A 25,466-nucleotide genomic window follows, 5' to 3' on the forward strand; every position below is an offset into this window, starting at 1 on the left:
AATCTGAGTGTACTTAACTTACAGTTAGGCGTATATCTAACTTGCGTAGTTCACACACCTGGAGAAAGAAGAAGGTTGGTTCTTCCTCCAAATATGAGTTTATTAAACTTCTGGAAGGAAAACCATGACACAAGGTTTGCTTAGATAATGTTGCAAGCGTGAAACTGCTCACAGGGGGAAAATAAGTTGCTTGCACCTACAGAAGTTGCCACATCTGAAAGGTTCTTCCAGAGGAAAGCTCTACAGCTTGTGTACTTTACATCATTGCAATGCAGAGCATCTCTCTTGTTCTACAACATCCAGCAGATATTACAGCAAACAAGGGATCACTGTTAATTCCTTTTTCTGCAACAGCCTGCTTCTGAACTGCATTTTACTACACTCCTAGCAAACATTTGCCTCGTTTTGGGGTGGATTGAATTTTTCCCCTGAACTACTCTGTGACCCAAATCCCAGAAGTCTTACTTGGTTTTACCACCAGCCTGGTTGCATGTCCAAGCCTCAGTTGGTAGATATTCATAGACAGTCTGTTGTTTGTCATTGCAAAAACCTTCCATTTCTCCACTCACTCCATGCAATGCGTTATGTCTTACCTCGATGTCCATTGCTTACTCTTCATCCTTGCTGCACTACAGTCTCATTAAGTCCACAAGGAAAAGCCACAAGGCAATTCCATTTCCATGTCCCTCCTTGACAAATCCAATCCTACATCACTCGCAAGTGATGTGCATTTTTGTGCATTCAAAGGCGTGGGAATAACTAGATTTTATTACAGTCCCCTCAGGTTCCAGGGATGGTAGAAATTGCCCCTTAGTTAGGAGGGAAAAGATTATGATCCCTGCCCCAAAGCCTTGTTGTGCTGGAATGGCAAAAAGGGATGGGAACAAGAACATGAACCCAGTCTAAGGGCAGAATAATGGATGAAGTCCCTCTTCTTATTGGTCCAAATTTCCAGGTACAGGTGGGTTTTTTCACAAGGCCAGAAGAACTGCACCATTTTAATCAGTACTGTGCATATCGCTAGCCAATTCCTTTTCTTGCCAGGTCAGAGCACAGCACTAGGACAGAACTGTCAGTCAAGATTGCAACATGCAGCATTAACCCACTTGGCCAGATGGTGAGTTTAGTCCCTGAGACAAAGGGACCCTTGAGGTTGTTGTCTCAACAGCAGAGCACTTTACAGAAACAGAGAGGGGTAGATCCCAGCTGGTGATGCCTCCACCAGTTGGACTGTACTTGCAGCCTCTGCACCTAGACCCTGGTCAAGCAGGGTGCTCACTCTGGATTGGAAGCTGGTGCCTTGCAGAAGTTTACCACCTGGAAGGCACTTCCAGGCAGAAGATTATCTTGAAAAAGCACCTATGTTCTCTTTCCCATCTGTAACATAACATGGAAACAACAAACACATCTACAGGGCACTCTGGTAGACTGTCAAGGATTTATGAGAGAGGAAAAACAGGAAAGCTGCAAACTCACTGAGCTGGATGGACAGTCTGGTCCCTGAGCCAAAGGTCACTTTGTTGAAGCTGCTACCATAATCACACAGCATTTCCTTCCAAAACAAAAAGCCCATCAAGCCACTGCAAAAGCAGAACCTCTCCCCAAGCCTTTGCCCAGCCATGCCAAGTCCCAGAAAAAACAAATCCTCCTTCTGTGTCTTCCACTTGCACCTCTGACTTCTCTTTTTGGACTCAAACCGGCTAAAAGTGAAAATGCAGCAAGAAGAGACAGCATAAAGTGGAGAAGCAGCAGAAGAAAACATACCTGGCAGAACACGTAGCTTTGTCCCTGGCCCAAACTGCAGTTTTCCTGTGTTGGCGTTCACACAATGCTACACACCCTAACAAGAACCCAAGGCTCAGTCTGCTCTCTCACCCCATCTGGTCTCCTCTTCTGAGGAGAGGGATGAGCCCCTGGACAGGAGATGCCATTTGGCTTGGGAAATGCAACACAGAGGGCAGCGAAAGCTAAAATCTTAGGGATGACTTTCTCAGGCTGGTTGGGGAATACCAGTCATTCACTGGCACGGGGACTTTTCAGGACACAATGCCAAAGTGCCTTAGCCTTGCACTGTTGTGCAAAAGAGAAAAAGCACACTCTTCTCATTAAATTTTCTAATTTAACAATAACTTAAGCTTTCCCTGAGAGCTCAATTTTTGTTTCTGCTCCTGTGTGCTTGTGCCATGATGCTGCTGGAGCACAGCCTTAGGGCACAATTGTTGGGTGAGATTGCAACACACAGGTATTAACCCACTTAATTGACCAGAACCTGACTTTAGTCCCTGAGTCAAAGGGGCTATTGTCTCAACAGTGGAGTACTTGACAAAAACCCAGAGGGCTGGATCCCAAATGGTGACACATTCACCGGTTGGGATGTGTTGGCAGCCTCTTCACCTGCACCCTGGGTAAACTGGATTCCCCACTAAAGTGAAAAACTGCTGCATTTCTGCAGAGTAGATCAGTGGAGGATGATTTCACTTGCTTGGCTTTTTTGTAGGGTCTTCTGCCCATGGCTGCATGCTCAGCCCCACTATTTTCCTTCTTTCACTGTCCAAAACTTATCCAGGATGAAAGCAACTATCATAACGATCCACAGCTCTTCGCTCGCTGGTTGTGCTCAGGAAAACAATCTACATACCTGGAGCTATTTGACATGGCTATCAGAAAACATTTGTCCCGAGCATGATCTGGGCCTTGACCAAGCTACATGAAAATCTCAAGGTCAGAATCCCCTTTACATATCCCCTACAGCCTTCCACAGCCATACACAGGTAGTGAGTACAATTTGTTTAATGTCTCTGGCTGTCCTAAACCACACCTCTATTCCTGCTGGCTGATGGACCATCAGCATCCTGGACCACCATGTCCAAATGCCGCCACTTTGAATCGGTTCTAGGCACAAGACTATCTTGAAAGAGCAGCTCTTTTCTCCTTCCCCTGTTATAGTGATAGGAACTCAACAAGTTCATCTACAGGGCACTGCCATGAAAACTTAAGGATTTTTGACAGAGGACAGACAGGAAAGCTGCACCTTCCCTGGGCTGGACAGGCAGTCCGGTCCCTGAGCCAAAGGGCAACTTGCTGAAGCTTGAGTCACTATCACGCAGTATTTCCATCTATAGCCAAAAGCCCAGCAAGCCATTTCAGAAGCAGCAGCTCTCCCCAAGGTTTTGCCCATTCATGTCGAGGCTTGGAGGAGCAGCAGAAGAGTGACAGTGCTTCTCACTGCAACAGAAACCCCACCAGGACACAGTGGTGTTGGACAGCCTTCCCACAGCACTTCTGGTACAGGAGTGTGGCCACTTGGACCATCCTGGCCAAACTGAGAGCAGTATGGGTCATTTTGGATGAAGTGGGCACATTCCCTTAAAGCAAAGTCCATCACTAGATATGGTCAAATATAAACGATGAAACACCCAGCACATTGCTGCTCTCAACCACCCAAAGAAAGGCCTCAAAGAAAACAGAAAGCATAGGAACAGTGTTGGACTTACACGGCTTAACAGTGAGTCTTGTTCCAGAGCCAAAGACAGGTTTATACAGACCAGCTCCTCCGGTCACACAGCATTTCCTCTCTTAACAATAACCTTCCCCACCACTTGGTAAAGCTGGTCACACACACCATGACTAGACAGTGCTGACTGTCACTCGTAGTCAGCTACATCCTGAAGTGAAGAGACCGGCAATTTGCATCTGGGATCAAGAGCATTTAGAGGTGAAAATGCCTGTTTGTGAGGGCTGCTGCTTCTACCCTGGGCCACACCTGCAAGTTCACCATCTCGGAGACTCCTGTTCATCATCTGCCTTAGATGAAATAGTGCCTGTGTTCTCCATCCACTATGGCAGGTGGCCTAGATGCAACGAGGATGTCTACAAGGCAATCCAGTGCACATTCAAAGACTTTTGACAAAGGACACACAGGAAAGCTGCACACTCACTGGACTGAATGGACAGTCTGGTCCCTGAGCCACAGGTCAGCTTGTCATACCTGGTGCCATAATCACACTACATTTCCTTCCATAATAAAAAGCCCAGCAAGCCATTCCAGAAGCAGCACCTCTCCTCAGGCTTTTTCCCAGCCATGCCAAGGTTCTCACACCTCCTCCTCCTCCTGTGGGACACAGTGACATAGGACAGCCACAGGACCATTGGAACAACAGGGGTATGGATGGGATCAGGTCTCCCAAGTTCTCTGGAGGACCAGTTCTCGGTGGCACACACATCCATCTGTGCTCAGGGTGAAGGGAGGAATGCAAACAGGCACGTAAAGAAGCTCTGACACTGTAACAGACGGCATAGGGCACAAGGCCATGGGACATGAGGAAAAACCAAGTCCAGGGGATACCAGGAGCATCACAGGTCTCCCAAATGTGAGGTTCCCAAAATTGTTCCCCTCAAAACAACCAAGAGCAAGACAGAAATGAGGCGATTCCAGTCTCTAGGGCAAGTTGTTGGTTACCTGGTATCACCGAAAGCACTGTTCCCTTTCCAAAAGTGAGTTTGCGTGCAGCATTCACACTATGACACATTTCCTTACAAAAATGTCTCTGTCAGCCTCACGCATGATTTCAGACATAAAGCACCTGCATTCAGGCCACAGTGAATATCCCTGACACAACAGGTTTGAGTCCAGTGTCATTGCCTGGAACAAAGGAAAATCTATTTCCCAGCTCACTTGCACTTCTCAGAGAAGTGTTTCCCTTAACATTTCTTAATTTTTAAGACCCAGGAGTGACAGCTCGCACCTATGGTAATTCTTTCCTAGAATCAGGGGGACTGTGCATCTGAAAACGCTACTTATGTGTAGGGAACCCATGGTGAAAATTCATCAGGTTTGGGTGTCTGTGGATTTCCAGTGCTGCTGTGAGATGACCGGTCAGTGAACAGCAAACGGCACACATTTCTCTCTCAGAAAGATTCGATCTACTTGCAGCAGAAAAAAAAGGAAATTAGGTTGAGAAAGAAGGGCCCAGTGCTGGAGAGCCCTTTCACATCCAGGGGATAAGCCTGATCTGATCAGACAAAGATAAATGCTCAGAGAGTTGGAAAGGGAGGATTGGGATAAGAAAGCACAAGAAATACCCCGAGCTGGGCAGCAGTTGTACTCACTGGGCTTCACTACCAGGCGTGTCCCTGTCCCCAGCACCAGTTTGTAGTTCCCTGTGTTCACACAGTCCTCCACAGCTCAGCAAAAACCACAACTCTCATGCCAGTTACTCTACAACTGATCTCCAGGAGATCAACTCCTTCCCAGCCACACCAGGCATTTGAAGCCAGGAACAACTGTAGCCTTGATAACAAATCTCTTGGGAATCTCATCTATAGGAGGGATGACAACTACAACTGTGGTGCTACTGAGGGCAGTATTAATTCAGCCTTTCTTCAGCAGAGCAAAGGACAACCACCCAGGGCTGAGCTAGACAGAACCACCAGCAACCCATGCCAGTTCTCACAACTAAGGATGGCCATGGCACAAAATGTCTATCCCTGAGCAAGAGGATTCAGGATCCCAGTCTGCTAATGTAAAAGGCAGAGAGCAGGAGCTGGCAGGAGTAAGGAGAAGGAGTAAATTCACGGCCTTGTTGAATCAAGGTCTCTTCTGCCACTACAACAAATAGAGCAAAATGCTCCACAAATTGAACCCTTCCCCCTCTGCTTTAGTTACCCCAGCTCATGACCACAAAACTGTTCCACCAAGTGGAGCAGGAAAAGGCTTTGAAACTTACTGGGATTTATCCTTAGCTGAGTTCCACCTCCAAAGGTGACTCGGCTGCTGTAAGCAGTCACACAGTGTTTGCCTTCACAACAAAAACCCAGTGAGTCACATCTCCCCTGCTCTAGCTCATTCCTTCCAAAGCTGTGCCCTTTGGCTGGGGTCTTCTTTAACAACAGCTGCAGCTGGTCATCTATTTCAGCTCTGACCAAGATGAGCTCTGAGGGCATCATTTTACCATGCAGAGAAGACATGCAGGATCATGACCACAGCTCCTCGCTTTTAGGGCTGATGCCCCAAAAGCAGAGATCTTCCCCTGGAATCTCCTGCACACACTATACACCTTCAAAAAGTCTTTCTTGGTTCTCATTCCGATAACTCTCAACACATGTGCGCGTGCAAACATACACTCCATCCCTCTGCAGACCAGCTCCTAACAGCTCAGCTGTTTTGTTCTCCCAAGTAAGGTGTGTGAATTTCCTACCATTGATCCTTCAGGTTGGGTGTCTACCTGCAGGGTTTTACCATCAGTTCTGTCCCACTCCCAAAGGCAACTTTCCAGGTGGATGCTGAAGTCACAGAGGAACACATCGACTAACGAAAACCGCACACAGCTTGTACTCCAGAAAAAAACACAAGATGTCCCATAGAGACAAAGGTGCTCCTTTGGGGCACCCTAACAGCCAGTTAACACAGAAATACTTACTGAGTTTCACAGAAAGTTTACATCCATGCCCAAAGCTGAGCTTACAAAAACCTGCCCCAGCAAACTGACACAGCCATGGACGCTGTGGACAGCCCTACAACAACGCCACAGCTAGCAGAAAGGAGCTACCATCACCTGCAAAAGAGTCTGACACTTGTCTTTTCCATCCGCGTATGGAAAAAAGGGGGAAAAACAATGGAAATCACCAATTCCTGAGCTATGACAGTGTCCTTCCACACACACCGAGCTAACACACAGCTGCTCTTGCTCCAACAAGGGTTGCAGCTCTGCCTTTGAGTCCCATTAGGAGCAACCAGTGCTGCTCAGAAACTTCTGATGAGACCAATGCATTTCTCTCCATCACACAGCACTTACGTGCCTTTGTAAAGAGCTTTCTCCCCTTCCCAAAGACAAACCTTCTGCCCTGTCCCCCCTCCACCCACAGCAGCTCACAGCTTTTCCACTGTCAGAGAAAGGGCACAGGGCTGTGCATGGGCACAGGAAGGCTTCCCAAAATGTATCCCCTGACATTCCTGCTTGCACATTTCGGCATTGCCCTGCAGGGCTAAAAAGTAGCTTGGACAGTACTCACAAGGCTTCACACTTAGCTTTGTCCCAGCTCCAAAGGTGTACCTGTTCCCACCAACACTCACTGTAACAAAAGCCGTTACACAAATGTTCTCCTCTCATCTCCCATAGCAAGGAAGCTGTCAGTGTGGTGGACAAGGACCTTCCCAGCAAGGCACAGGGGACACTTTCCCAAATATCATGCAGACCTCGAGTTGAGCTTTGCTCCGTCCAACACAACCTCATTAAAGACTAAAGGCATTCCCAGAGCCTGTGAAGGGAGAGAAGGCATTTGAGGTGTGAAAAGCTGAAACAAAAGGATGAATATAAAACCAGTCCTTTTGCAAGACAGATGGATGGAAGACCAATGGCAAGCTGCCCACTCACTGAGTTGGATGGACAGTCTGGTCCCTGAGCCAAAGATGAACTTCGCGTAGCTGTTACCATAATCACACAGCATTTCCTTCCAAAACAAAAAGCCCATCAAGCCACTGCAAAAGCAGAAACTCTCCCTAAGCCTTTGCCCAGACATGCCAAGTCCCAGAAAAAAACAAATCCTCTGTGCCTTCCAGCTGTACCTCTGACTTCTTCTTTTGGTCGTAAACTGGCTAAAAGTGAAAATGCAGCAAGAGGAGACAGCATAAAGTGGAGAAGCAGCAGAAGAAAACATACCTGGCAGAACATGCAGCTTCGTCCCTGGCCCAAACTGCAGTTTTCCTACGTTGTTGTTCACACAATGCTACACACCCTAACAAGAACCCAAGGCTCAGTCTGCTCTCTCACCCCATCTGGTCTCCTCTTCTGAGGAGAGGGATGAGCCCCTGGACAGGAGATGCCATTTGCCTTGGGAACTGCAACACAGAGGGCAGTGAAAGCTAAAAACTCAGGGATGACTTTCTCAGGCTGCTTGGGGAACAGTCATTCACTGGCATGGGGACTTTTCAGGACACAGTGCCAAAGTGCCTTAGTCCATCCTACTTTAATGGCTGCACTTCACGTTGTATTCATTAATACTTGTTTGGGTTACAATCTGAGGGGGCTGTTACTATGAAATATGGACCTGTATCATGCAACCTGAGTTGCACTAAATAGCAAAAGAACCTGAATAGCATGATTATTGTTAGAAGGGCTGAAAAAAATAATGCAGAAACATCCAATATCAGAACCTGAATTCGGGCCATGTTTTTTCACGCCATAGTTTGCCTCTGAGACAGTAAATGGAAAAAGAACAACAACCAAAACCCCACCAAAAACCCCCGAAAACCAAATTGCACACAGATACCAGTTGGAGCCGAACTTTGGTAATTTAGCCAGAAGTGTCCAAATTCATCCTGCCAATGTGCACAACTAGTGCCTTTTGCATGACAAAAACAGGCTTAGCATGCTGGAAGCTCTGTAAACCAACTGATACATAACTGGAAAAATGCATTCACACAGAAATGGAGATTGGGGCACAGTGCATCAAAACCTCACTCACTGGTTCCTGCCAAGCCCAGAATCCTTCCTAAAATTCAACCCGTAATAGGCCCCTGTATCTGAAGAACTTGTAATCCAAATGGAGAATGACATTATAGTAAATTCATTACCTAGTGAGCAAACAAAATCCAAAGACCAGTGACATCTCTCTGTCATTCTTCCTGCACAACCCGGACTGCAATGCAGTTTTCTCTCCACCCCAGAAACAAAACAAGATTTAATTTCTCAGATAGATAACATCTAAGCCACAGGTGAAGTATTTACAATTCCTGTCACTCCCTTCCAATGTGGGAAAAAAATTGTTTTGACCAACTTCTAAGAGCATTTTAATCTTCCTAGCTATTTTTCCTATTTGAAACTCACGCATCCTCTGAAGAATCTATGATTGTCTCTGAAAATTTACTTGAGATTTATTTACTGAAATAGTGAAAAATTCTATTTCGGTTTTCTGATTCAAATGCTCAGGTGAGCTTCTTGAGTGTGAGTATATACTCACAATTTTCAAAGGAAGAATAATTGATACTTAAAGTTTCCTTCAGTTTTGTTGCATGTTTATCTCCAAATTCAAGGAGTTATCAGGAAATCCCACCTTGTTTATAGTTACAGATGAATTATCTTATTCATAATTGTATTCCCAACAATGGGAGAACATAAACTACAAATTTTTCTGTGAATATATTTCAAATCTGAGTGTACTTAACTTACAGTTAGGCGTTTACCTAACTTACGAAGTTCATGGCTGCTGGAGGGCTTGGGTACATTCAGTCATGGATCTGAGTCTGATTTCCACAGACCTCCTCTAGCTCTCTTTGCTATATAATATTTTTTGTGCATTCAAAGGCATGGGAATAACTAGATTTTATTACAGTCCCCTCAGGTTCCAGGGATGGTAGAAATTACCCCTTAGTTAGGAGGGAAAAGATTATGATCCCTGTCCCAAAGCCTTGTTGTGCTGGAATGGCAAAAAGGGATGGGAATAAGAACACGAACCCAGTCTAGGGGCAGAGTAACGGATGAAGTCCCCCTTCCTATAAGTCCAGGTTTCCATGTACAGGTGGGTTTTTTCACAATGCAAGAAGTACTACACCATTTAAATCAGTACTATGCATATTGCTACCCAATTCCTTTTCTTGCCAAATCAGAGCACAGCACTAGGACAGAACTGTCAGTCAAGATTGCAACATGCAGGCATTAACCCACTTATTGTTGAGACCATGACTTTAGTCCCTGAGACAAAGGCAAACTTGAGGTTGTTGTCTCAACAGCAGAGCACTTTACAGAAACAGAGAGGGGTAGATCCCAGCTGGTGATGCCTCCACTAGTTGGACTGTACTTGCAGCCTCTGCACCTAGACCCTGGTCAAGCAGGGTGCTCACTCTGGATTGGAAGCTGGTGCCTTGCAGAAGTTTACCACCTGGAAGGCACTTCCAGGCAGAAGATTATCTTGAAAAAGCACCTATGTTCTCTTTCCCATCTGTAACATAACATGGAAACAACAAACACATCTACAGGGCACTCTGGTAGGCTGTCAAGGATTTATGAGAGAGGAAAAACAGGAAAGCTGCAAACTCACTGAGCTGGATGGACAGTCTGGTCCCTGAGCCAAAGGTGAACTTCCCATAGGTGTTACCATAATCACACAGCATTTCCTTCCATAACAAAAAGCCCATCAAGCCACTGCAAAAGCAGAACCTCTCCCCAAGTCTTTGCCCAGCCATGCCAAGTCCCAGAAAAACAAATCCTCCCTCTGTGTCTTCCAACTGCACCTCTGAGTTCTCTTTTTGGACTCAAACCGGCTAAAAGTGAAAATGCAGCAAGAGGAGATAGCATAAAGTGGAGAAGCAGCAGAAGAAAACATACCTGGCAGAACATGTAGTTTCGTCCCTCGCCCAAACTGTGGTTTTCCTGTGTTGGCATTCACACAATGCTACATACCCTAACAAGAACCCAAGGCTCAGTCTGCTCTCTCACCCCATCTGGTCTCCTCTTCTGAGGAGAGGGATGAGCCCCTGGACAGGAGATGCCATTTGCCTTGGGAACTGCAACACAGAGGGCAGTGAAAGCTAAAATCTTAGGGATGACTTTCTCAGGCTGGTTGGGGAATACCAGTCATTCACTGGCACGGGGACTTTTCAGGACACAATGCCAAAGTGCCTTAGCCTTGCACTGTTGTGCAAAAGAGAAAAAGCACACTCTTCTCATTAAATTTTCTAATTTAACAATAACATAAGCTTTCCCTGAGAGCTCAATTTTTGTTTCTGCTCCTGTGTGCTTGTGCCATGATGCTGCTGGAGCACAGCCTTAGGACACAATTGTTGGGTGAGATTGCAACACACAGATATTAACCCACTTAATTGACCAGAACCTGACTTTAGTCCCTGAGTCAAAGGGGCTATTGTCTCAACAGTGGAGTACTTGACAAAAACCCAGAGGGCTGGATCCCAAATGGTGACACATTCACCGGTTGGGATGTGTTGGCAGCCTCTTCACCTGCACCCTGGGTAAGCTGGATTCCCCATTAAAGTGAAAAACTGCTGCATTTCTGCAGAGTAGGTCAGTGAAGGATGATTTCACTTGCTTGGCTTTTTTGTAGGTTCTTCTGCCCATGGCTGCATGCTCAGCCCCACTATTTTCCTTCTTTCACTGTCCAAACGTTATCCAGGATGAAAGCAACTATCATAATGATCCACAGCTCTTCGCTCGCTGGTTGTGCTCAGGAAAACAATCTACATACCTGGAGCTATTTGACATGGCTATCAGAAAACATTTGTGCCAACCATGATCTGGGCCTTGACCAAGTTATGTGAAAATCTCAAGGTCAGAAACCCCTTTACATATCCCCCACAGCCTTCCACAGCCATACACAGGTAGTGAATATAATTTGTTTAATGTCTTTGGCTGTCCTAAACCACACCTTTATTCATGCTGGCTGATGGACCATCAGCATCCTGGACCACCATGTCCAAATGCCGCCACTTTGAATCAGTTCTAGGTACAAGACTATCTTGAAAGAGCAGCTCTTTTTTCCTTCCCCTGTTATAGTGATAGGAACTCAACAAGTTCATCTACAGGGCACTGCCATGAAAACTTAAGGATTTTTGACAGAGGACAGACAGGAAAGCTGCACCTTCCCTGGGCTGGACAGGCAGTCCGGTCCCTGAGCCAAAGGGCAACTTGCTGAAGCTTGAGTCACTATCACGCAGTGTTTCCATCTATAACCAAAAGCCCAGCAAGCCATTTCAGAAGCAGCAGCTCTCCCCAAGGTTTTGCCCATTCATGTCGAGGCTTGGAGGAGCAGCAGAAGAGTGACAGTGCTTCTCACTGCAACAGAAACCCCACCAGGACACAGTGGTGTTGGACAGCCTTCCCACAGCACTTCTGGTACAGGAGTGTGGCCACTTGGACCATCCTGGCCAAACTGAGAGCAGTACGGATCATTTTGGATGAAGTGGGCACATTCCCTTAAAGCAAAGTCCATCACTAGATATGGTCAAATATAAACGATGAAACACCCAGCACATTGCTGCTCTCAACCACCCAAAGAAAGGCCTCAAAGAAAACAGAAAGCATAGGAACAGTGTTGGACTTACATGGCTTAACAGTGAGTCTTGTTCCAGAGCCAAAGACAGGTTTATACAGACCAGCTCCTCCGGTCACACAGCATTTCCTCTCTTAACAATGACCTTCCCCACCACTTGGTAAAACTGGTCACACACACCATGACTAGACAGTGCTGACTGTCACTCGTAGTCAGCTACATCCTGAAGTGAAGAGACCGGCAATTTACATCTGGGATCAAGAGCATTTAGAGGTGAAAATGCCTGTTTGTGAGGGCTGCTGCTTCTACCCTGGGCCACACCTGCAAGTTCACCATCTCGGAGACTCCTGTTCATCATCTGCCTTAGATGAAATAGTGCCTGTGTTCTCCATCCACTATGGCAGGTGGCCTAGATGCAACGAGGATGTCTACAAGGCAATCCAGTGCACATTCAAAGACTTTTGACAAAGGACACACAGGAAAGCTGCACACTCACTGGACTGAATGGACAGTCTGGTCCCTGAGCCACAGGTCAGCTTGTCATACCTGGTGCCATAATCACACTACATTTCCTTCTATAATTAAAAGCCCAGCAAGCCATTCCAGAAGCAGCACCTCTCCTCAGGCTTTTTCCCAGCCATGCCAAGGTTCTCACACCTCCTCCTCCTCCTGTGGGACACAGTGACATAGGACAGCCACAGGACCATTGGAACAACAGGAGTATGGATGGGATCAGGTCTCCCAAGTTCTCTGGAGGACCAGTTCTCGGTGGCACACACATCCATCTGTGCTCAGGGTGAAGGGAGGAATGCAAACAGGCACGTAAAGAAGCTCTGACACTGTAACAGACGGCACAGGGCACAAGGCCATGGGACATGAGGAAAAACCAAGTCCAGGGGATACCAGGAGCATCACAGGTCTCCCAAATGTGAGGTTCCCAAAATTGTTCCCCTCAAAACAACCAAGAGCAAGACAGAAATGAGGTGATTCCAGTCTCTAGGGCAAGTTGTTAGTTACCTGGTATCACTGAAAGCACTGTTCCCTTTCCAAAAGTGAGTTTGCTTGCAGCATTCACACTATGACACATTTCCTTACAAAAATGTCTCTGTCAGCCTCACGCATGATTTCAGACATTAAGCACCTGCATTCAGGCCACAGCGAATATCCCTGACACAACAGGTTTAAGTCCAGTGTCATTGCCTGGAACAAGGGAAAATCTATTTCCCAGCTCACTTGCACTTCTCAGAGAAGTGTTTCCCTTAACATTTCTTAATTTTTAAGACCCAGGAGTGACAGCTCGCACCTAGGGTAACGCTCTTCTAGAATCAGGGTGACTATGCATCTGAAAATGCCGCTTATGTGTAGGGAACCCATGGTGGAAATTCATCAGGTTTGGGTGTCTGTGGATTTCAAAGACTACCGTGAGATGACTGCTGTGGGACCATCAGTCTGTGACCATTGGATGGTGCCCACCTCGATGTCATACAAGCAACCTTTTAAAGACAGGAATAACAGAAGCCTTCACATGGAAGCATCTGGAAGACAAGGGTTGCCTGGATTTGACTGTTCAGTTCCGAGGCTTTGTCCAGCTACACAATAAGGAAGAACAGACAAATGAAGCAATTCCAATTTGCAGTGCAATTTTCTTACTTACAGGCTACAACAGAAAGTGCAGTTCCTTTTTGAAAAGTGACTTTCTCTGTACCATGCACATTCTGTCTCTGTCAGCCCTGCAAGTGGCCTTGTACAAGAAGCTATGGCAAAGTTCTTCAGTGCAACAGGCCCAAAGGCAGTGTTGCTACCCAGGACATGGGGAAATCTGTTTCTGAAACCATGTTTCAGTTCAAGTCGCTGTTCCAAGTGGGAGATTTTCTGCACATCCACTATGTCAAAGACTCCCCTCATGGCTTATATTTTCAGCATCAAATGGAAGATTGTCTGTGTTCTTTTTCCCACCTGTAGTGTGACCCAGACACAAGTAAGTCTAACAGGTTACTGCAGTTGACACTAAAGCACTTTGGACAAAGGACACACAGGAAAAATGCACACTCACTGGGTTGAACGGACAGTTTGGTCCCTGAGCCAAAAGTCATCTTGCTGAACTCATAATCACACAGCATTTCCTTCCATAACCAAAAGCCCAGCAAGCCAGTTCAGAAGCAGCACTTCTCTCCAAGCCTTTGTCCAGTCCTGTCAAGGCTTGAAGGGCAGCAGAAGTGTGGCAGTGTTTCCCACTGCAACACAAACCCTGCTGGAATACATTGCAGTAGGACAGTCTCCCCATTGTATAGCTGGGACATCTGAGAGCAGATGTGTGGCCACTTTGTCCATCCCAGGCAAACCGAGAGCAGGAAAGTTTGTTTTGGACCAAGGTGGCACATTCCCTTAAAGCAAAGTCCATGACTAGATATGGTCACACAGAAATCATCAATCACCCAGACATGTTGCTGCCCACAACCACCCAAAGAAAGGCCTCAAAGAAAACAGAAAGCATAGGAACAGTGTTGGACTTACACGGCTTAACAGTGAGTCTTGTTCCAGAGCCAAAGACAGGTTTATACAGAGCAGCTCCTCCGGTCACACAGCATTTCCTCTCCTAACAATAACCTTCCCCACCACTTGGCAAAGCTGGTCATGCACTCCCTGACTAAACAGTGCCGACTGTCACTCATAGTCAGCTACATCCTGAAGTGAAGAGACCCCATGGTATGTATGTGGGATCAAGAGAACCTTTGGACCTATGGATGCAAACTGTATTTGGCAGGACTGTTACTTCTGGCCTGAGTCAAAGCCTGTCCTGGAGGAAAGTGTGTGGTATGTAACCCCACAGCTGAAGCGCCACAAGCCCAGGAAGAGAGATGCTATAAACCTCACTGGGCAGTGGGTTGCTTTGCCCCGCATGGAAGGAGACTACAAGAAGGTGGCCACACTTACTAGGCAAAACCTGAAGTTATGTCCCTTTGCCAAGCGTGAACTTGCCATAGTTCACACAGTGGTTTTCACCTCAACAAGAACACAAGCTCAACCATGTCCTTAGGGAGAAAGGCAACCTGTGTTTGCATGGCCATGGCACAAAACATCTGTCCCTGAGCAAATGGGTTCAGGACTTCACACTGCTTATGTCAAAGGAAGGAAGTACAGAGTGTTTCAAAAACTTGGACCCAATTTCAAAACAGTAGATACCTCAAATTGGGTCCATCATTTTGAAACACCCTGTAGATTACTGACAGAGTTGAATAATTGAGGGAATACCTTAGTAGACCTTTCTTCAACCCATACATATCCTTCTTTACACAATATTGAACAGAGAATGGTTGAAAACTTACTTGGTTTTACCCTTAGTTGCACTCCGCTTCCAAAGGTGAATTTGTTTCTAAAGCTATTCACATAGTATCTGCCTTCAAAACAAAAACCTTTTTCTGCTCCAGTCACTTATTGGTTCCTACTTGACATTTCTTTTAACTTAGTCTACCCAAGTAAATTCCTTGATAACTTTTACTTAGATTTCCTTTAATGATTTTCCTAGTTGATGGTCTCTTTCAGTTTTGACGGAGATGACCACTAACTGCAAGCTTTGTCCTTCACTTATGCAAGGAAATGCCACAAGGATCAACAGCAAAATTCCTCTTTCAGCATTAGATCAACATTAAAAGCAGAGATCTCCCCCTGGACCTTCCTGCACATAGTGCAAACCTTCAAAATACGTTTTTTGATTCCCCAAACCAGTAATCTCTTTCCAAGACTGCCCAGCTTTTTTGTTGTCAAGGAATGAAAACCTAGATGGAAGCCTGTCTGTAGCCAGAAGCAGGAGCGGCAGAACAAAAAGACGGTTTTCCCAGCAGAGACAAGAAGTGCAGCTTCTGAGAATTAATGAGGACAAGATTCCGGGCATTGGAAACAAAAGGACAATGAGCGTCCCTGCATGCCTGGGAGATTTCTAGGAACATGCATTAGTGAAGAAAAGGAGTATTTGGGGTAGGACTCCTCTCCAGGAACAGAAATATATAACTGAGTGATTTTAATTTGCTTATTCTTTTTGGAGAAAAAGAAACATCGAGCACACAGCCCATTGGGATGGATGCTCTCTCTCTGTTCTCTCACAAGGACAATTAACATCAATAGAGGCTGCTCAGAAAGTCATTATTATAGTCATTACTCCAGAACCTGCATTAAACTCATTTTGAACATTCACAAATTAAATAAAGCATTTAGCTCTCAATGACGTGTACAGGAAAGTCCAGTCCTCCATACAGGTATCTAGCTTTATAATTTTGTTTCTCTGATGCATATTTAAACTTGACCTTTGGTTGCCCATAGAAGGAAAGGAGAATTAGGCTTTCCTACCCCTATTCCTCCAGGGATTCTACCTACCTGGTTTCACCATCAGTTGTGTCCCACTTCCAAAAGTCACTTTCCAGTTAGATGCTGAATTCACCCAGTGACACACCGACTAACAAAAACCACATGCAGCTTTTGGTCCAGACAAGTATATGCATTTTCCAAAAGAGATCAAGGGGGAAAACAGATGTCACCCTTGTCACGCACCTTTCACTTCAAATTAGGATGTCTTTCTAGTTGCATGTCTCTCATTTTTCCATAAAAATGCAGATAGAAACAATTCTGAAATGCATGAAGTGGAAAATCAAGCCCACTACTATGCCAGCATAACGCAGCTGAATCTCCTTGGACAGTTTTTAAGTAGAACAATTTCTGCCATCATTAGCAGGACAGGAGAATTGCAGCCTTCCATTTATAATGCAAAACAACTATCTGTTTTAAGATGTACCTGATATCATAATTAGTTTTGTGCCTCTCCCAAAGGTGAGCTTCCAGGAAGACCCAGTTGTTCCCACAGTAATAAGCCTCTATACAAAAGCTGGAAAGAAGCCTCAGCCTTTAAAAGCCAGAACACACTGTGAGACATATCAAAGTGGGATGAAATTTCCACCATTTTTTTAAACAACGAACATAGCCTCATGGTGTAAAGAAGGAGACAGACAGAACAGACAGCTCATCAATCTCAGAAGCTAAGCAGGGGACCAGACCCACAAAATGAAGAAGCTGACAAAAAATAAACAGAAACTCCCAGAGAAAACAAATTTAAGATCCTAATTTTTCTTGTTTATTCAGTTGGCAATGAATCCATTAAGGGATCCAAATTGAAGTCCCAAGAGCCAGTTTCACCTAATCTTTTGAGCAAGCAAATGTTATTCATGAACACTAGTCTCACATATAGTCCCCTGTAGGGTTCATCCTGACTAACATGATGCTTGCACAATACAAAAGTCACTGATTTTTACCGGAACAATAGCAATTCCTGATCTATTCCACTCACACCAACATGACAGAGAACAAGCGAATTTATTAGAATGTGTTTTTAGAATGTGCTTTTGTTCCCCATGCCCTCTTTCCTTCCTGTTTTAAAGATCTTCCTGCTGTATTTTAAGGAAGATTTGGCAAAGGACCTAAAGTATTCTGTCTTTCTTATCCATATTGGTGGATACCTACTGGGGTTTATCAGCAGCCTGGTTCCTCTTCCAGAGATGAGTCTGGCTTCATTTCCTGAATACACACTGTCAAAAGCTCCCTTACAAAAAAACTCCATGCTCTTCTGCACATTTCAGGTTCCATAGCAGGGGACCCCAGTCATTGAAATAAAACTATATGTGCGAAACACCTCTTAGATATTGCCACAAAATGAGAGCTGGTTTATCTCTATCTCCTAGCAGGTTTCATGTCACTACTTTTTATAGGTCAAGAAAGATGAAGTGCCCTGAACATGATATGCTTTGGCATAGCTGCAAATAAACTAAGACCTTCTCTACAGAAATCATACAGCTACCACTTATTTTCAAAATTATTCCTTGATAAAGAGAGAGAAGCATAATCAGAAGCACTTCAGTCCCTGGACCTGAACAGTTTTGCAAGGGAAGATGTAACTGAGCAGCCAGAATGTCTGGCTGGGACACCTGGTCCAGCATTTCACAGGAACAGAACTTCTGCAGGCTCTTCTCTCTCTGTTAATGTGTATTAAACCACTTCCTTTTTTCTTTTTTTTCTTTTTTTTTTTTTCTTCTTTAAATAGGGCAGAAACTTCCTGAGTCTCTTCTCTGTTTCTTGCTCATGTAATTCCACACATGGGTAGACCCTGAGATACTCTTTGAAAGAGATAAATGTAAAAAGCACAAGGAAAATCCATTCTTTTATACTGTCTGCAGTGGCTCTTCCTACTAAGGAATACCATGAAGCTGAAGCAGCTTGAGAAATGAGACAATTGTGTATTTTGGGGAAAGATTTGTCACAGTGCTCTGGCATTTCATGCTCATTTACACTGATTTAATTTGCTAGGAATCTAGTCCTTACTTCCTTTGTGTGAACAGGAACTTCCCACTGTAATTACTGTAAAGACTCCTTTCTCGCATAAGAGCTTCTCTCCACAATCTGTTACTGTCACACTTTACAAAACCACACAGAATTCTTCTTGCTGCCATCTTTACACTAAATTTTCCAGTCACATTTTCATTTCAGCCCTAGAAGCAGTAGAAATGGAAGGAGATTCCCTTCCCAGGATCATTATATACTTACCAATTCCAAGAATCAGGTTCTCTAATATCTCTCAAGATACTTCAGTTCAGAACATGCACTTACTTGGTTTCACACTGAGCCTTGTTCCTTTGCCAAACTGCAAATTATAGCTGTTTCCTGAATTCACACATCATTTAATTCCTTTGCAAAAACCTTTCCTGCTCTGCAATTGTACACAAAACAGTGAAACACATGATCTGTGATGATTTCTGGACAGGAATGAACCAAGATGATCCCATCCCAGACTTACTCAACCCAGCAAAGAAAATCTAGGCAAATATTTGAAATCTCATTAAAGCGTTTCCATTCTGTAAGCTACCTGGACAGGAAAGTTTTTCTACCCTAACTACAAGTTTTTGTTCTTTTTTCCTCATTAAGAGGTCAGATCTTATATGCAGACTAAAATATAAGGGAGAGAAAGAGATCTTGCCCTTGCAGTCAAATAATTAACCATACTCCTAATGAATTTCTGTGATGTATATACATGTTTCAGCTATTCATAGCATATGTTGTGCAGCCTCACATATATGTAAGGTTTTTAGAAATGCAATTATGAAGATACCATGAATGTAACTTCACACAGTCCTTCTTTTTGCACCTCATCAGGTCATAAATCACTCATTGTATTGTGAACAGGATTGGGATCAAGTCAAGTCTGTAGCTAAATTAACCTACACATTGCGTATGGTGGTAAAATACTGGAACAGGTTGCCCAGAGAGGTGGTGGATGCCCCATCCCTGGGGACATCCCAGGCCAGGCTGGACGGGGCTCTGAGCAACCTGAGCTGGTGCAGATGTCCCTGCTCATGGCAGTTAAGTTGGACTAGATAAGCTTTGAAGGTCCCTTCAACCCAAACTATTCTATCATTGTGTGATTCTGTGATTCTACTATCGTGATGACCACTTGCTAAGAAGACCTTGGGTTTCCTCGTATCATTTTCTCCATATCACTTTTCATTACCAGCATCTCCCCACTCCTCCCTTCCATATTTTCTGCCCTTTGAAAGACAGAAATGCTTGTCACAGAATGCAGCAGAATGACAATTTCTGACCTATGAATCAAAGGAAAAATCTGAGAGAAATACTATTCTGATCACAAACCAAGAATCAGGATTTACTAAGATTGTTTAGCCTGAGCCCTATATAACACAGGCAGGAAAACCAGGTGTAAGATTCCTGCAGTTTTTGAGATTGTCACAACAGAAGACAAATGACACTCTACAAATTGGCATTATGGACCTTAAACCAGGTACATTTTCAAAATAGCTTTGGAAAACTTCAGTTATTTCTTACTTTAATTAAGAGCAAGTGAAACTGACCCTTCAGTCTGTGTTTTCCTGTCCTTCAGTAAATTTGATCACCTCACCCTACTGAATCTTGACCCCCTGGCCTTCAGAAAAAATACCTTGGGAAATTATATTCCTTACGCCAAAACACACACTCATTAGAATAAACTGCCTAATACCACTGAGTATTTGTCTTGTGATTTACACTCAGCTTTCAATTCCTCTCCCCCACAGTTTTTCTTTATCTTCAAAACCAGATAGATCTCCCCATCTTGAATGTTATGAAGAGAAACTGGTAAAAAAGGAGTGTCTTCAACTAGACTACACTTACTTGGTTTCACAACTAGCCATGTCCCCTGTCCAAATATCTGCTTTCTTCCTCCTACAGTTGCACTGCCTGAGAGTCTTCTACAAAAATCAACTCTGAAGTTTGAACTTAAGAATTTATTGACTAAAAGCATCCTATTGGGTCCCAGGATCTGATTATAAAGAAAAAGTTGTGCCTTTCATAGTACAAAATGGAAAAAAACCCACAGTCATATATAGAGAAATATTTTACGGGAAATGCCATCAGGACTGTTTTTCTTCCTTTTCTCCTCAGACATTTTCTTTAAACTAAAACTGCAAACTGGAAATTTCTTTCCCATTAAAAAAGGATTCTTGTGATTTCTTTCTCCTAAGTGAAAAGAAAATTCCTTTTACTTTACTGATTTCTTTTCCTCAGGTATTTCTACCTCTAAGTAGCAGCACAAATGGTCATTTTATCACAGATACTCAATAGACAATGAAGTAAATCAACCCAGTAGAACAAGATAACATTTAAAGTAGGTCAACCATCTAAGCCTAAAAGGGAGGTCCATTAAACATCCAGTTACATCTTAATTGTTTAGCTTGCATGGACAATGCAGCAGTTTTGAACTAGCTTTGCTAAAGTCTCAAAATAGGTAGGCAATTACTAGCTATTTGTCTCATAGCTCCTGAAAACCTCTGTTCGCTTTATGAGATATTAGCTAGGAAATGAAAACCTGAAGCTGAAGGGCTTGAACACAAACTGCTTTATAAAAGTACCTCATAGAAATTGCAAGAGCAGAACAGAATTTAACAGAAACTTGAAGTTAGCCTGTCTGATTTATACTGCTATACACTGATGCTTTGGGAGAAGATATACATGACCAAAGCACAAGAACATTTCTACGTCCAGCTCTGCTGAGAACACAGAAGTCACACTGCATGGACTCTCATTGGATCTCGGACTGAAACAGGGTCTTAGGGTCTAAGATTGCTATTTTTGCTGGAAGACTTACTTGGAAACATGAACAAGTGAGTTCCTCCCCCAAAAGTGAACTTCGCATAACCATCAGTCACACTGTGACAAGATGCTTTAGGTAAACCACTACAGGGAGAATTTAACAGATTACCAATCACCACTGAATGATAGAGTTGAATATTGCCTTTCCAAAATCTTTAGAAACCAGAATGAAGCAAAGTGTGCTGCTGTGCTGATGACTGTATCCACAGGAATTTACTTTTGTTGGTTAAAATTTTGCTAAACCAAATCTTATCATAAATGACATCAATTAATACTTCACTGTCCACATTAGTATATATTTTAGACCTGTTAAAGCAATCCAGTTTAACATTTAACTATTTTTTCCATTTAAGATATATCAGATGAAGCATGGGTATAAAAACACAAGTGCATATAACATTGAGACGTTTCTCTGAAATCATGATTGTGCCAACATATTTGTCTGACTTATTCCACACCACTGCCCTTGTAACACAATACATTTAGGAAGGCCATGGGGTTGGCATAAGAAAAATAATTTAGAAGGTTTTTCAGTCTTATGGATACTCACCAGAACAGAGACAAAGAAACCCAAACTAAATGCTTGAAAAAAAACCCAACACACGGAAGCATAATTTGTAAATTGGGTTAATATGAGAAGCTGAACCTTGGAAATGGAAGTTAGGTTGTTAGTGTTTATATACAAAATTCTTAATTTCTCACTTACTTGGTATTACAACAATTTTTGTTCCTCGTCCAAATATTAGTTTGCCAAGGTTTCCTGTATTCACACAGCCAGCAATTGTTTTACAAAAACCATCCAGATAAATGTTTGCCTTCTTAACTCCTCCCCTCCTAGAGGCTAAATTGACTAAAAGCAACTGGGAGTATAACATGATGATATCCATAGTTTATTACTGAATGAGACTCATGACTTAACTAAAGACGTTACTCTCAACCTGCTTCATATAATTATCTGTCTCTTTCTTTTCTTTGCACTTTAAACTGGAAACTATTTTCTTTCACCAAGGAGTAATTATCACTCCATCCTATCTATGCATCTGCTTTCAAACATAAAAACATCAAAAGGCCAATTCTCCACTAGGAAAAAATACCTGTTCCTACCATCAGTTTATTTCTGTTCCTGAAGGGAGAACTCAGAACAATGGTATATGCAGTAACAAAAGCTTTAATGAACTTAGTTTCTACTGGTACCTCATTTGCTGGCAAACATACGTTCAGCTCTAGTTTAAAATCCAGAGGTAGTTGTTCCCCGTGAACATTGTCAAAACATGCTGCAGCAAGTTGCTTCTACTCCTGTTTAAGGAATGTGTCATATCCAATCACACAAGCAGGAATAGTCTCATCCAAAGTATTGAGCTACTACAGGTGAGATGAAAACTGCTTTTTGTCTGACTTTTGTAAGTTATCTGGAAATAAATGAAAGTAGATACTTCTAGAAAACACTAAGTTCTTACCTACTCCTATTGAAGATTTGATTGTCTGCCTGGGGACAAGAATCCATGTATACAGTTGTTTTCTGAACACTAAAAAAGCTGGTTGCCAAAACACAAAGACTGGAAGCTAAACACACTGTGGGAAGCTAAAGACACTTAAAAATATTTTTCATCAATAGATTTCAGTAATCAGGGCCCCAGGCAAGGACATTTTTAAATTCTTCACAATCTTTGATGTTCCAGTGCTTTTAAAACCTAAGTTATATGAAAATTAAAAGGCAAATTTCTTGGAATATTGAAATATAAGTACTCACATGTCATTCCCCATTTCCATTTCCATTCTCTATACTCAAATTTAAAAAAAAAGGGGGGGAAAAAGACTCAAATCATCAGTTAAACTCTCTGGGGAACTAGTATTGGACATCTGTAGCCCACGTCTGTATGCAGGAAACCCTCAGAAACACAGGTACTTATTTGTAACAACTTACCTTTTACATTTCCTTTAGGCTTACATGACTTTACTTTTAGGTGTGTTATTCTTCCAAATTTAAGCTCTTGACTTCCACCTCTAAAATTACACCCCAGCAGACCTTTACAAATCCTGATCATGGAAAGTCTTGATCCATTACGGACTTTCTCCCTACTTATTAAATGGTCTGTCAATTTCTGACTGTGAAACTAGTAAAAACCTTAATGTGAAAAGTCTTTTTTGTTTTAGCCTTCTCATGGTGCAAGTAAACTGACACTCTGGACTACTTGTTCAAGGGAATTAGATGTCTTGGGTCAGACCAGAAACATATCCTACGCATGTGAGTTGTCTAAACTTAGTACAGATGTCCAACAGAAAAACACAGCCATTTTTCAAGCACAGTTCTCATCTTGAAGATATTAACTCTAAAAAAAAACCACCTCAAAAATCAGTGATGAAGATAGAAGCAGAATCACCTTGTGTTAGCAGGTTTGACCTGGAATGCTTCGTATTAAAGGGGCGATATCTAGAGGGTTTGTGTTAGCTTTTCTTTAGTAATACAACGAGATTATTCCCTATATTTTTCAGTAGAAAACCACAATGAATAAGAAAGATCATTGACTGCTAGGAAATGCCCTGCACCTGCAATTTGCAGCCCAAACTGCTTGAAAGCTTTGAACTCAACTCTGAGCAAGGTCAAAGAACAGAAATTTGCCCTCAGTGCTCTACCACACGATGTGTCTACCTGCCTAAATTAATTATTCATTAGGTAAGCAGAGTTAGAATGGCTTTTAATATCCACCTCAAAAACATTGGCCTAGAATTTATGACTCCCAGCAACTAATAAAAGTATATTTTTTTAAGTAATAGTTTTCAGTGATTTTGCAGGAACTAATTTTATAAAATATCCAAAAAGCAAACAAAAATGTCAGATATAATAAGTACAGATAAAAAACCCTGAAGTACGTAAGAACTCTATTAGCGTTTCTAGACTACAGTATATAGATAACTGTATAGTTATATTCAAGTTGCAATTTAAGATGATTGTGCCAGAAAAGATGGATTTACATAATTGAGCCTATAGAGTTATGTGTATTTCTCATATTTGAGAATAAATAACCTGTCTTTTAGACAAAAACAAATAAGGTCAGAAATTCTTACACTGAATGGGACTTAGTGTCAAAATGACAAAAATTAAGTTGGTATTTGCCATAAATATTTTCAGTACTATAGAAAGCTTTGCAAAAACTCATTTGAGTAAAATAAATAAATCAATAAATACCAGAGCAGACTGAAGCATCAAATTCACTAGTTCTAGTTTTTTCAAATTGCTGATGTACAGAAAAAAGTGTTGCAGGATTTTAATCCAAATTTTTCCTTTCCCAAATACAACTTCAAATCCTTCCCCAGGGGACAAACCATCCTACACTGTGACTGGCAATCACAATCACTTTGTCCAGTCAGAAAGCAGGCCAGAATTTACAGAATGACATCAAAATGATAACACATGATTTAGTAGCAAGGATCTCAGTTGATATTGGCCTCGAAAAAAAGTACACAGAGCTGGCTAATTTATATTTTTTAAAAAATTTAAGTTCCTTTAAATGCACAGTGAATTCTGATCTATTGTGCTCATGTTCAGCTGTTTGCAGTGGGTTTTTTCCAGTCTTTTTTACCTGGCTGCACCTTCCGTTCTGAATGTCACCTCTGGAAAGCTGCTTCATTGCTATATTAGACAATAACTTTGAAAAAACATACGATAAGCAGGATTTTACTGATTGTCTTCCTTTTACTTCACAAAACTGGCTGCTATAGTTGACAGGGAAGTGATTTGTGCTGCTGTCAATTTTTCCATGTTTGGGGATTTTAAATGGGAGCAAGGCTCTTGAAAATACCATCCTCATATTTCTCTAGCTAAAAACAGAGCAGCTTACCTGAATGCACTCTTAGATGTATTCCACACAAGAATATTAACTTCTCTATCATCGCACCCACAGCAGGTCTGCCCTTTACAAAAACATGACTTCCATTCTCTCCTGAAATTTAACATGTTTTCATTGCACATTATGAATTTTAACTATTCTTTATCACATGGAAATATCAACATTTTTTATTTTAAAGCAACTTGACAATTATATGCTGGGATTAAATATTCAAAGCCATGAAAAATCCATTAAAATAAACAGCATCTGAAAAAAACAGACATACCTTTGTCTGCTGAGAAAAGATAACTGACATAATTGTGATGAAATAAATAATTCTGCAGTAACTCTTCTAAAATAACTGAATATGTGCAGATTTTCTTTAGACCAAAAAGAACATTTATTCTAAAACTTCATTTTTTCTAATGAATGCAATCTTTCTTTCTGTGTCACACTCCA

General features: G+C 42.7%; 1 protein-coding gene across 1 annotated transcript in view; it reads right to left on the reverse strand.

Moving 5' to 3' along the window:
• LOC135997909 (M1-specific T cell receptor alpha chain-like) overlaps nt 1–25,466 on the reverse strand; it is a 165,819-nt gene that overhangs the window by 48,618 nt on the left and 91,735 nt on the right. Inside the window, exon 3 of the mRNA XM_065650830.1 lies at nt 10,036–10,111. Within this exon, the coding sequence (XP_065506902.1) occupies nt 10,036–10,111 (76 nt within the window). The remainder of the gene's footprint in view (nt 1–10,035; nt 10,112–25,466) is intronic.

Source organism: Caloenas nicobarica, chromosome 24, assembly GCF_036013445.1.
Source record: "Caloenas nicobarica isolate bCalNic1 chromosome 24, bCalNic1.hap1, whole genome shotgun sequence".
In the NCBI taxonomy this organism is placed as follows: domain Eukaryota; kingdom Metazoa; phylum Chordata; class Aves; order Columbiformes; family Columbidae; genus Caloenas; species Caloenas nicobarica.